The 13,321-nt window shown below is 40.1% G+C and overlaps 1 protein-coding gene across 1 annotated transcript in view; it reads left to right on the top strand.

The window, feature by feature from the left end:
- ME3 (malic enzyme 3) overlaps positions 1 to 13,321 on the top strand; it is a 310,871-nt gene that overhangs the window by 259,055 nt on the left and 38,495 nt on the right. The window contains 1 exon segment of the mRNA XM_020993762.2: positions 12,042 to 12,151. Coding sequence (XP_020849421.1) covers positions 12,042 to 12,151 — 110 coding nt within the window.

The raw sequence follows: 13,321 nt of genomic DNA, 5'->3' as shown, positions 1-13,321 counted from the left end.
TCTGCTCTGTGTTATCTAGAGATATTCCTTGCCCTGCCCTTTTCTTTGTCTTCCCTACTCCTGCCCCCCCCCCAAATATAAGAATAGGAGAATATATATTCAGAGTGCATGCAGATCTCTCTGCATCTGGCTTCTCTGAACCTTTGGGTGAAGGCCTGTGTTTTCTCAGATAAGAAGGGAAAATAAAAATGCTTTATGATCATGTCATGCTTTATACTCTCCAAAGCACTGTCTCATACATCATACCATTAAATCAGTATCTAAGCAAACATGAGGTTGGATTCATAGGATCATAATTTTAAGTTGGAAGAAACTTTAGATACCATCTAGTCCAATCACCTTATTTTTCAGAGGAGGAAACTGAGGAACAAGGAAGTTAAGTGACTTATTCAGGGTAACACACACAGTAAGTATCTGAGGCAGGAGTCAAACCTGGGTTTGCCAGACTGCAAGTCCAGAGCTTAGCCCACCATTCTAGAATCCCTCCATGAGACCAATGAATCATCACAGAAAGAAGAAAGTTTCAAGTTAGAAATTATCTAATCTGTCTTGCCCAAAGTCACACAACTAGTTAGTAAACCAAGGTCAAGACTCAAGTCCTTGACTTCTGGCCCAGTCTCCAAGGTTACAAACATGGGGAACTGATGTGTGATAACAAAGGGGAGGGAGATTGAACTAAACAATCCCCAGGATCTCTGCCATCTCTATCTGAGTTACCCTATGATTCATAGATTTCCCCTAAACCTGTTCCTCCTCCTGATTCTTTGTCTGTGTCCCCAGAGATCAGTTCCTCGTGTTCATAACTTTGGAGTCATCTTTGACTCTTCTCTCCCTTACTCTTCATATCCAGTCAGTTATTATGTCAATACATCTCAATAGTAGTTCTCTCATCTATCCCCTCTTCTATTACTACAACCTCCACGCTAGTACAGATCTTCCTTACTCTCTGCCTTGATTATTCTAATAGTCTCCTTAAAGACCTTCTGCACTACTCTGTCTGCTGCACTGCCATTATTGTTCCTAATGCTGTTCAAATAATCTTACACATATACTCACATATCTGATCGTGCCATGTATCTGCTCAAAGACTTTCACTGGCTCCCTGCTGCCTACCAAGTAATAACATTCAGACTTTTCTGTCAGAGAGAGGGCTCTTAGCAATCTAGCAAGCCCCTACTTCTCTAGTATTATCTCTTTTCTCAGAAGACCCCCCAGCTACATTCTCTTTGTTTCAACTAATATGTACTATTCATAGTGCCTCATTCATGCTATACTGAGAGACTGGCCCCTGAGCCCATTATAAGCATGCACTGAGTCCTGCTGATAAAATTCTTCACATGGAGGAGGCTGGGGAGCCTGCTGCTTAGGAACGTCTTCTGACGAAGGAATTGGAGCATGCTGAGACCTTCTTTAACTTGTGGTCTTCTTGCCATGTGGTGAGTAAGATACTTTTTGCCTGGCTGGAAAGACATTCAAAAGTTCTTGGTGAGAAGAAGAGAGAAAAGAGGATAGGAGAGGAAAGAAAAAAGAGGAGAGAGGAGAGAGAAAAAGAAAAGGAGAGAAGAGAGAAAGAAGAGAGGCATGAAGAGGAGAGGAGAGAAGAGAAGAGCAAAGAGAAGAGGAAAGGTAGACTCACTGGATTATCTATCTAGAGAATCCATAATTATGTCAACACTAGTTCCTGAAAGGAAAGGAAACAGCGTTCAGTTAGGTGATAGTTGATGTTTCCACTGAATGGTTTAAAAAAAGGGGGGCGGGTCAGGCACTGTGCAGTGAAAAGACACAAAAATGTTGATGGCCACTTTTTATTGTTCCTCCCTGAGAAGTGTCTGACCTAACTCACCTACGCTCACGTGTCCTAATATTTGTTCAGGCCTGGAAGAGGTCAAGCTGCTTCCAGGTGTTTGAGCGAATGGCATGTCCTCTCATGTGTAGCAAACTACCAATCTGAAAGGCCACCTAAAGCATGTTCTTACCAAGCCTCAGGCTGCCCGTTGTCTGCTTTCTCACTAGAAAAGGAAAGGTTGTTTTTTATCCTTCCAGCTCCCTGAAGGACAGCACCAAACTAGCAGGTATACATAAAATTTCCACCATCCACATCAGAAATTACTTCTGGCTCCATTTTCCTCCTCTCTGCCAAATGAAGAGGGTTGGGCTTGACCTCTGAGGTCCCTTACAACTCTAAGTCTGATCATCCTATGAGTCCTCATACTTATCTGAAAGTTGATTTGTGTTCAGAGGTATCACTTGATTCTTATTTATATGCTAGAACTTATTAACTACTTGGGGGGGGGAGATGCAGGGGAGTGGGGTAGGAGAAGTGAAAAGAAAGAAAAAATATAAATTCCACCCACAAAACCTTCAGCTTTTCCAGAGATCCCTAGCCTTGGAATGCTTTTGCACTAAGGCCACTTCCCAGTGGATTCCCACAGTGCAGTCTGGCCAGCTCTGTATTTAGATTGGGTTGGTCATCTACCACTTTAGGACTTTTTTTTTTTAATCATAGCTGTATTAGAAGTTTCCTCCAGCATTGCCAAGATCCATGGTGTAAAGAGTTTAAAAGTGCATTTGGGGACTGACTAACAATGGGAATCTTCTGTAGCTCATAAACTGATGGTGGAAGAGAGAGAATTTTCAATTCAGGAGCATTTAAACAGACTGGAATCCTAGAAATGCCTAATGCTGGAACTAAAAGGACCGTTGAAATCCTCTAGACCAGGGGTTCTGAACCTTATGTCCACGGACCCCTAAGAAGTCAATAGATAAATTTCAAGGGATCCATGAATTTGGAATCTTTAATACTTTGGTAACCTTATTCCTATATAATTGGTTTCCTTTTTAATCCTATGTGTTTTGTGCATTTTAAAACACCATTCTAAGAAGGGATCCATAGGTTTCACCAAACTGCCAAAAAAGTCTATGGCACAAAAAAAGTTAAGAATCCCTGAAATATAGCCCAATGTCAATATGGATAAGGAAAGAGTTCTCAGACAAGACCTATCCAATATCATATTTTGGGAAGTGAATGGCAGAATTGGGACTCACCCCAGATTTAGTCAGAGCTAAACCTTGAGATCATGTCATTTATGGATTAGTGGAGGGACCTGGGCATGTTTAGACTAGAAAAAAGAAGGCTTAAGGGGTTGTTAAAGTTGTCAAGTATTTGAAGGGCAGAAGGGAGATTGGACTTGTTCTTCTTGACCCCAGAGGACAAAAACTAGGAGTAGGGGATGAAAATTTCTAACAGGCAGATTTAAACTTGATGTCAAAAAAAGCTTTTCTAGGAAGAAAAGGACCTATATGTACAAAAATATTTACAGTATCTCTTTTCATAATGGCAAAGAATTGGAAATCAAAGGAATGCCAATCAATTGAGGAATGGCTGAATAAGTCATGGTGTGTGATTGTGATAGAATACTATTATGCTACAAGAAATGACAAGCAGGATGGTTTAAGAAAAACCTGGGAAGACATATATGAACTGATGCAAAGCGAAGTGAGCAAAACCAGGAGAACACTGTACATAGTAACAACAATATTGTAACAGTGATCAACTGTGAAAGACTTGGCTACTCTGATCAAGACGATGATCCAAGACAATTCCAAGGGACCCATCATGAAAAATGCCATCCAAGATCCAGAGAAAGAACAAATGAACTCAGTGCAGATTGAAACATACTTTTTAAGTTTCCTTATGTTTTCTGCTTTTTTAAACATGTTTTTTGGCAACATGACTAATATGAAATTATGTTTGATGTGACTTCACATGTATAACTGATATATTGCTTGCCTTCTCAATGGGTGAGGGAGAGGCAAGATGGAAGGGGAGCATTTGGAACTCAAAAATTTTAAAATTGTTGTTAAAAATGTTTAAGTTACTGGGAAATATTTAATAAATCAATAAAAATCTATTTTAAAAGAAAAAATTTTTAAGAGGAAAATAACCCATATGTAGAAAAATATTTGTATCACGTCTTTTTCTGGTGGCAAAAAAAAATTGGAAACTGAGAGGGTTTGAGGAATTGCTGAACAAGTTGTAGTGTATATATACTTACATATACACATATATATATGTATATACATACATATATATATATATATATATATATATATATGTATATGATGGAATGTTGTTGTTCTGTAAGAAATGATGAAGGGGATGGCATCAGAAAACCTGAGAAGACTTATATGAACTGATACAAAGTGAAGTGAGCAGAACCCAGAGAACAATTTATATAATAATGAAAGTACTGGGGGCAGCTAGGCGGCGCAGTGGATAGAGCACCTGAAGTCAGGAGGACCTGAGTTCAAATCCAGCCTCAGACACTTAACACTTAACTATCTGTGTGACCCTGGGCAAATCTCTTAATCCTATTGCCTAGCCAACAACAATAATAATAATAATAATGAGAGTACTGTAAAGACAAACAACTTTGAAAGACTTGGGAACTCTGATCAACACAATGTAGATAACCACAGTTCCAGAGTACTCATAATGAAACTTGCCATCTACCTCCAGGCAGAGAGGTAATAGGTTCAGAGGTGCAGAGTGAAGTTGTTTTGTTTTGTTTTGTTGGGGTAGGGGTAATGGCTAAGGCATGACTTTGTTTTGCTTGAATATACATGTTTGTAGTGAGTAAAATCTTTCTTACAATTATGGCTGTTCAAAAATGGAATGGGTTGCCTAGGGAGGTAGCGAGTTCCCTGTCCCTGGAGGGCTTCAAAGGTCAGATGAGCATTTGTCAGATGTGCTCTAAAGGAGATTATTATTCACGTACTGAGGAGACTTCTGATGTCCTTTCCTGTTCTAATATTATGTGATTCAGTAGTCCCTTGACCACAGAAAATTTTTCTACTCAGCCATATTGTTACCACACATACACATATATTTCTTATTGGAGATGAAATACTCAAGACTTAGAAGAATTCAGAGATGCACTGAGTACATAAAAGTCTAAGGTTCTCAGAAAGGTTACAATGCTATTTCTTCACACAAGACCTCATGTAAGCTGTAAATGTGATACACTCTGCCTGCATGTCCTAAAAGCTCGTTGGCTCTTTCCTCTTCCTGTCAACTTGGCATAAGGAGATCATTTAAAATACTGAATATCAGTGCTTTAATTATTTCTCAATAACATATCCCCCTTCACAAGCTCTGCTTTTTATCCAAACTAGCCTTCTATCATCCACCTGACTTGGCAGTCTATCTCCTGGCTCCCTGATTTTGCAGAAGCCACACCCCATTGTGCCTGGAACATGCTTGTTTCTCACTTCCATCCCTGAGGTACCTTTGCTTCCTTTGAGATCCAGCTCATTATAATACATATGAGTTTTCTTGATCGCCTCAGATGTTAGTGTTCTCTTATTCAAATGTTCTTATATTTAGTTATCTCTGTACATATTATATCCATCAACAGAATGTAAGTTTCTTGAGGGAAGGAACTATAACATATTTGTTTTTATTTCTTCTACATGGTATCCACTTAGTAAAGTATTTCAAATTGATTTGAATTGAGCTGAATTGAAGACAGATTTCCCAAATCCAAGGTTGTGTATACCAAGGATAATTAAACCTCCTTACGTTGGATGCATTGGGGGAATGCCAACCTAACCTAGCAGAAACTCAGAATCATAGAATGTTTAAAAGGGTTGCAGCCTTATTCCTTAGTTTTATTATAACAAGTATATGCGGTAATTCCAACAGAACTAACAAAATGTTCCTATTTAGGTTTTTATAGATGCATTTCATAGCATCAGGGTGGGTGGTAGAAAAGGTACTAGACTTGAAATAGGAAGGCCTAGGTTTAAATGTAGGTTCTATCATTTATCCATTCCTTTTTTCCATCTCCCTTCCTCCCTACTTGCTGGTGCTCCCTACTACCACCACCAAGGAAAAATGTTAACTTGTATAAGAATGTTCGTGGTATTCATGGTATGAAGCTCCACAGCGTCACCCCTTGAACAAGGCAATAGTCTCTCCCGTCTCCCCTCCAATTACCTGATTTATCATTTTGTAAAGTTTAACCTCTCAAGCTCTAAAAAAGTCACATGCAAATAAGCTGAGGTACCACAGTGTCCTGAATCCTGAGTCATTTCTTCGTCCCCTAACAGTTCCTATGAGTTCTCTATTCAGTCTGTCTCATCTCACACATATGCGAAAGCTGTGTTTCTTCATAATTGAATTTTATTGGCTTTTCATAAACAAAACTTTTTCTTCTCCCTTTTGCAATCCAGCTTGTTTATACGCAAAAGGAATTGTAGCTTACATCCTTGGCAAGTTAACACTCTTTAAACAACAGTTTATTTTCTGCTCCCAAAATCCATTTTCTGTCCCTTTCAGTTACCAAACTGTTCTCATATAAAAGAGGTGGTACTTTACATTTGTATATTTTGCATATATTTATTTATGTTCATGTTTTCTCCCCAGTAGAAAATAAGCTCATGATGGCAAGAACCCCTTCATTTTTGTCTTTGTATCTTCCCTCGGCACCCAACACAGTCATCTGTTAAATAAAAGGCATTTTTATAAATGCATATTGGCTGATTACTACCCAGGTGACCTTGCCTACATCACTTAACTCCTAGAGTCTCAATTACCTCAACTGTAAAATGGGAATAATACTTTCTCCACCTACCTCACAGAGTTGTAAGAATCACCTGGGATCACGTACATAAGTGGTTTATCTACATAGGTTGTTGTTATAGGTGTCGATTACAAGTTGTAGTCAAACTGTTTTACCTGTATTTGTTTCTAATGGATGCTCCTGGAGTATTGTACAAAAGAGCTTCTCTTCTTGAATAATTTTAACATTCTGCTCTGAAGTCTTGTTTATACTGTTAGGGGAATTTTTTTTTTAATTTCCCTTAATTATTTGGGACTCAGGGCTATTCCTCCTGCAAATTTTGGTTAACTAAAAGTCTGTATTCTGTTAATATTAACTTCATCTGACCAAAATCTGTCCTAAAAGGGGACAAAATTTACTTGCAGCCTTAGACATTTCTTAGATGAGAAGCCGGAGGAAGAATCACAACTGTCACTGACTCCTTGACAACATGTATATTTTCCTAAATCAGTCTGTTTGTGAAGCTTCTAAATGTAATTTAATCTGTAACCTGACTTAGTTTACGTATAGAGTTCGTTTGACAAAGTTTGCTTCCTTAGGCAATGTATGAGGTAGTAGTAATTGTTGTTCAGTCCTTTTTCACTTGTGTCTGACTCTTCATGACCCCATCTGGGGTTTTCTTGGCAAAGATACTGGAGTGGTTTGTCATTTTACAGATGAGGAAACTGAGGCAAACAGGGTTAAGTGACTTGCCCAGGGTCACACAGCTAATAAGTCTCTGAGGACAGATTTGAACTCAAAAAGAAGAGTCTTCCTGACTCCAGGCCTGATACTCTATCCACCTGCCACCTACCTATCCATGTATGAGATTGCCACTTTGTTTAATTACATTTGCTCAACCTTTAGGCAGTATGGGATTATGGATCTATCTTGTCTTTAACTTTTGTGGCCTAAAAAGAATGCATAAGATTGTAATATATAAAAAAATTATTTCTCTGTCACTCTGATATAATTTTGCCTGTAATAGGGGTTGTGGGAATCCTAACAGGGACTCAGGTTTTTTTCTGAGGCCTGAGCTTATGCTTGAGCATAATAATAAAACTTAAGTTTTTACCTCTATAATTTCTACATTGTGGTAAAGAAACATTTATATAATATGTATATATACACATACATACATGCATGCATGCATATATATACCCATATACATACATGCATGTATATACACACATATACATACATGCATACACATGCAGAGAGACAAAGGCAGCAATTACCTACCACATGAGCTCAGAGAGGAGATATTTCTAACAGCAACAAAAGGCAGTGAGCAGCACCATGGAAACATTGCTGCATTCAGTGCGCTCATGCCAAGGGAGCACCTAGATTCCCAGCAGTCATAGATACAGAGTTGCAAAGGGACCTCAGAGGAGATTTAGCCCTACCCTGGTGTTTTACAATAAGGGAGATAAGCCCCAAAGACATTAAGTGCCTGTCCAAAATCACTCAGGTTCAAATCTTGGCTCTTACATCTATTGTATGATCTTGGACAAATTACTAAACCCTACTGGGTCTCAGTTTCCCCATCTGTGACAAAGGGTCTGGACTAAGTGACTTGTAAATTCTCTTCCAGCTCTAAATCTGTGATCTATGAACCTCTCTGAAATGTATTTTCCCTATCTCCAAATGGGGGTAATAATAAACATCAATAGATTGCTTTAGTGAAGGGTGGAGACCATGGGATTACTGTTACACCTTTGCTCGTCCTTTGTTTTCAGAGAGGACCAATGTCATCACTGGGTGATGTCTTCACTTGCTTAAGTGATGCCTGTTTTACACCCTAGAGAAAGGAGCTCCAGTTGGCAGTTAGCATTCCACAAACCTTAAGTACTCTTTGAATGTTAGCTAATTACTCCTGCTACTGCTGTTGTTATTTGGGCCTTCTGGTGCCCAGAAAGTAGATTAGACGTCTTTATCTGCAGCGAGCTTCACCGTATGTTCCATGGTTCTTATAAGTACAACAAAGAGAAACAGTGCCTGTGGAGTGAATACAGCAGAGAAATTACCCCCTGGCACTGGAGAATGGAGCTGTTTAAAGGTCAGCTAACTGTGTGTGTTTGAGAGCCTGCATGTGTCATGCTGCTCTGTGCTCTGACCTTTTCAGTATTCAGCCTTCTATCAGCAAAGAGAAGAAAATCAAGGGCTTGTGCACAGGAGGCCTTCTGTCAGAATAGGGGGGAGGGAAATGTCACTAGCCCCAGAAAACATTTTATTTTCCTCCCAAATACTTGAAATTCACACCCCGTGCTGGCCTTGGCAAATCTTTACTTTTCTAGGAAGGCATGTGGTTTTAGTTCTTTAGTGCAGAGGCCTGGGCCCTGTAGGCCACTGTAACCTTGGGCAAATTATTTCAAGTTATTTCACAGAATCACATCGTTTTTTCAGGGTTTTAGGAGACCTCCAGATTTGTGCATAGACATCAGAGGCAACGGGTTTCATTGCAGGCTCCTTTAGGGGGTTTCATCTCCTATCAACCTCAGGGTATCTCAAAAGCTATCCTTCCTCCAAAATTATAGTTATTGTCTACAGTACTTAGTTTGGGGGGTGAAAATCAGCAAAGTTCTCCCCCTTCCGTTTAAATTGCTTTTGATCAGATTTGCACAAATGTAGACAAAGGCATTCTTACTGGCCCTTGTTAGTTGTATTTACTCTTTTCCTACAGTTTAAGCCATGGTCCAGATGTCAAAATCCCTTTCTCAGATACCATCTTCTTCTTTTTTTAAAAATTTCATATTTTATTTATTTTCCCAGTTATATGGGGGAAAAATTTTAACATTCTTTTTTTTAAATTTTGAGTTCCAAATTCTCTCCCTACCCTTCCTCCTCCTTGAAAAGGGAAGCAATTTTATATAGCTTATACACAAGATACCATCTTCTCAGTCAGCTGTTTACCTCCCAAATTGATTTTTCTCTTTGGAATTCCTTGCCTCCAATGGGCCAGAGCAAAGAAGACACCACCTATTCCACTAAGCTTTTTAGTTTCTTGACCAAGGCTTTTTCATCTTTAAGAATACTTTCTAAGACGTTCTTTCCAGTAGCATCTTTTTACCTCTGTTTCTTCATCTGGAAAATGAAGAAATTGAATTAAATTATCTCTAAAATTCTCTTCCAGCCAGGAGTATGCTGGAGCCAGCTCACAACAGCTGATGATAAACAATTGTTAAATTTTCAGAGTAAGCATTTATGGCTCAGAAATCAGCAAATGCTACAAATCAGGGCTTGATTTATTGTTTTCTTGAGTGTCCAGACTTAAGAAATTGATGGAGATAATGTTAATAATTCAGATTAAACTTAAAGGCCTGTCATTTGTACTCGCCCCCCCCACCCAGAGATCCAGTTGTTAAATATTTGCTGGCATATCACTGCATCTAGCTTTAGAATTCTGTGGTTCTGTGAGCTAGGGGAGCAGAAATGGCAAGAGCGGGCTGAAAGTCAGAAAACCTGGGTGATGATCTCACCTCTGTCTGATAACTTGCTTGTGTGTGTGAGACCTTGGATCATTCACTTCCCTCTGTGACCTTCAACTTAGCTGCTGGTAAAATAAGGTGTTTTGACTCAGTGATCTCAATGTCTCTTCTACCTCTGACATTCTATGAGTTGATAAGATTATTTATAAGGTGAGAGCATTAAAGATAATTTAGTTACTTTCAAATACTTGCCTATTCAATGATGTTGCTGTTAGGGAAAGAGAAGTAGGTTTAAATTGCAGGCAAAGTTAGTAGTGGATGCCTTCTTCCCAGTCCTTTTCACAGCCCTCTCTTTATGATAGTATTCTATCCTCTGAGGTGCCCAGGGCCCTCATGCTGCCCATATAGTAGAATGTAGCTGGGTTCCCTTACTATGGACTCCAAGAATATTTGCCCTTGGGAGCAGGGCCCCCAGCCCTGAACTTCCTTCTCTTCTTTTTTTAAAATCAGTTCTCCATTGGAGGTTACATTTTTGAGCTGAGAAGTACCAGATAAACAGCAACAAAGTACAAATCACACCAAGGTGTTAATGGATGACAGAAGCCTATAACTGTCAACTGGCATCTTCACTAATAATGTGTTAACCTAAAGGAATGAATCCCTTAAAAGAAGATGTCAAGCGTTGTCCAAAGGCTGGGATGGGGGGAGGTGGGACATTTTGAGGTGATGGCAATAGGCAAGGAAACAGCCCACTTATAAGCCTGACCCTGATGCTACTTCAGTGGCCTGTGAGGCTATTAGGCCATATGAGGAAGGAAGGAGCTAGAGATGTTGACCTAGAGTGAAGATAAGACATTGTCTTTAAGTGTCTGAAACTGGCATGTTGAAGAGGGATTAGCCTTTTTCTGCCTGGTCTGGAGGGACAGAACAAGGAACCATAAGTAGAATCGACAGGGACACAGATTTTTACTCCGTGTGAGAAAAAGCTTCTCAACAATTTGACGTATACAAAAATGGAATGGTCCACCTGAAAGACCACCGGGTTCCCTCTGACTGAAGGTTTTCAAGTGTAGATCGTTCCCTTGCCAGAGATATCATAGAGGGCATTCCTATACAGATCCAATGATCTTGGAGATCACTTACAACTTTGAGGTTCTATGATTCCATGAACTTGGCCTATCTGTGTTGTTTTGGTCTGGAGAGGAGCTGGGAAGCTAGGTAGTACAGTGCCAGGCCTGGACACAGGAAGACCTGAGTTCGAATACGGCCTCAGGCACTTATTAGCTGTGTGACCCTAGGCAAGTCAGTTAACCCTATTTGCCTCCCTTTCCTCACCTGCAAAATGAGCTGGAGAAGGACATGGTAAACCACTCCAGTATTTTTGTCAAGAAAACCCCAAATGGTGTCATGAAGAGTAAGACACAACTGAAACAATTGAACAACTACACAGAGGGAGCTATCTGTATTTCCCTCTGGGATAATCATAGCCCATGGAGATATTCATCTCCAGCCTCACCCTTACTAACAGAACCCTTCCAGGTGCATTGAAACTGAGGCTGTGCTAATAGATTCTAATGACCACCCAAAGCAAAGAGGTTCCCATTCCAGGCTTCTCTTCTTCCCCTTTCCAATTCTAACCAACCAACCTGCCAACCCAATGGCAAAGGTGTTTGGTGGGTCATAGGATTCAAGCTGGAAGGGATTCTCAAGTCCAGCTGCCCTCCCCCTCCATTTTACAGATGAGGAAACCAAGTCCCAGAGGAGAACTTGTCCAAGGTCATTCATGAAAAAAAGTAGCAGAACCAAGATTCAAACCCAGGGCTTCTGCCTCCAAAACATTGTCCTCTATATGACATTGCTTTTTTGCCTCTCTCCAGTAAACATTGTACTGCTCGCTCCCATATTCCTGCAAACCCCAATGTGGTTCTAACTAGCCTGAGTCCAGGTGAGGACTTGGGAAATCTATCACAGAGATTATGCCACATGCTCTCGTTTCTTCCTCTGCCCACAGGTTTGGCATAAACTGCCTCATCCAGTTTGAAGATTTTGCTAACGCCAACGCCTTCCGCCTGCTCCACAAATATCGTAACAAGTACTGCATGTTCAATGATGACATCCAGGGTGAGTTGGGGGTCTCAAAGCAGGCCCGAACCAGGAATAAAGCTGAGGTCATAGTAGGTACCTCACTTAACAAACCCTCTGTACTTAGCCCTAGGGAAAAAATGAAACAGTCCCTGCCCTTAAGAAGTGTATGTTCTGCTGGGGAGGCAACATGTACATTAATATGCAGATTTTGGAGGGAGGGCACTAGAAGCTAGGAGGATCAGGGAAGATTTCATGGAGAAGGTGTTTCTCAAGTTTTGAAGAAAACCAAGGTTTCTAAGGTAGAGGTGAGTAGGCTTTTATTGCTATTATCAATAATAGTAATAATATACCGCAACCAAACTTCATCTATTTTGCCACGTTGTCTCTGGCTAACCATGGGATTGAGTGTTCTAGGATGAGAAAGAAATAACACTGGACCTGGATTCAAGAGACCCAGGTCCAAGTCGTGGCTCAGACACTAGCTGTGTGACTTTGGGCAAGCTTCTGACCTCTCTGAGCTTTGGTTTCCTCGCCTATGGAATGGCAATCTTAATATTTGTGCTACTTTCTTCCCAGGATTGCTGTGAGAAGAGGGATATGTGGGGATGGCTAGATGGTACAATGGATAAAGTACTAGGCCTGGAGTCAGGAAGATCTGAGTTCAAATCTAGCCTTAGACATTTACTAACTGTATGACCTTAGGCAAGTCACGTAACCTCTCCTTGCATCAGTTTCTTTATCTATAAACTGAAGATAATAGCACCTAACTCCCAGGGTTGTGAGGATCAAATGAGATAATATTTGTAAAGTGCTTAGCACAGTGCCTGGCATAAAGTAGGTACTGTGTAAATGTTAGCTATTATCATTATTATTATTATTATTATTATTATTATTATTATTATTATTAAGCCTTAAAGAACTTTATCAAGGAAATCTATAGTATATCATGATTTTATCCATGAGAGGCAGCATGGCCCAGTAGCTCCAGGACTGGCCTTGGAGTCAGGAAGATCTGAGTTCAAGTCCTTCCTGAGATAAATACTTAGCTGTATAACCTTGGGTTAGTCACTTAACTTTGAAAGTGCCCTGAGGCTGAAAGTTATAGACGATTGGCTGATCTATATCAGTGGAAGGAGTTTCTGCACCAAAGAAATCACTGCTCTGTAAGTTCCCTCTCTCCCCCCCAAAAAAAAAATCTTTATGCTC

Source organism: Phascolarctos cinereus, unplaced genomic scaffold (assembly GCF_003287225.1).
Source record: "Phascolarctos cinereus isolate Bilbo 61053 unplaced genomic scaffold, phaCin_HiC Scaffold_726;HRSCAF=1367, whole genome shotgun sequence".
NCBI lineage: Eukaryota > Metazoa > Chordata > Mammalia > Diprotodontia > Phascolarctidae > Phascolarctos > Phascolarctos cinereus.
Note: the sequence above shows the minus strand (reverse complement) of the source record. Positions and strands in the feature narration are given on the sequence as shown.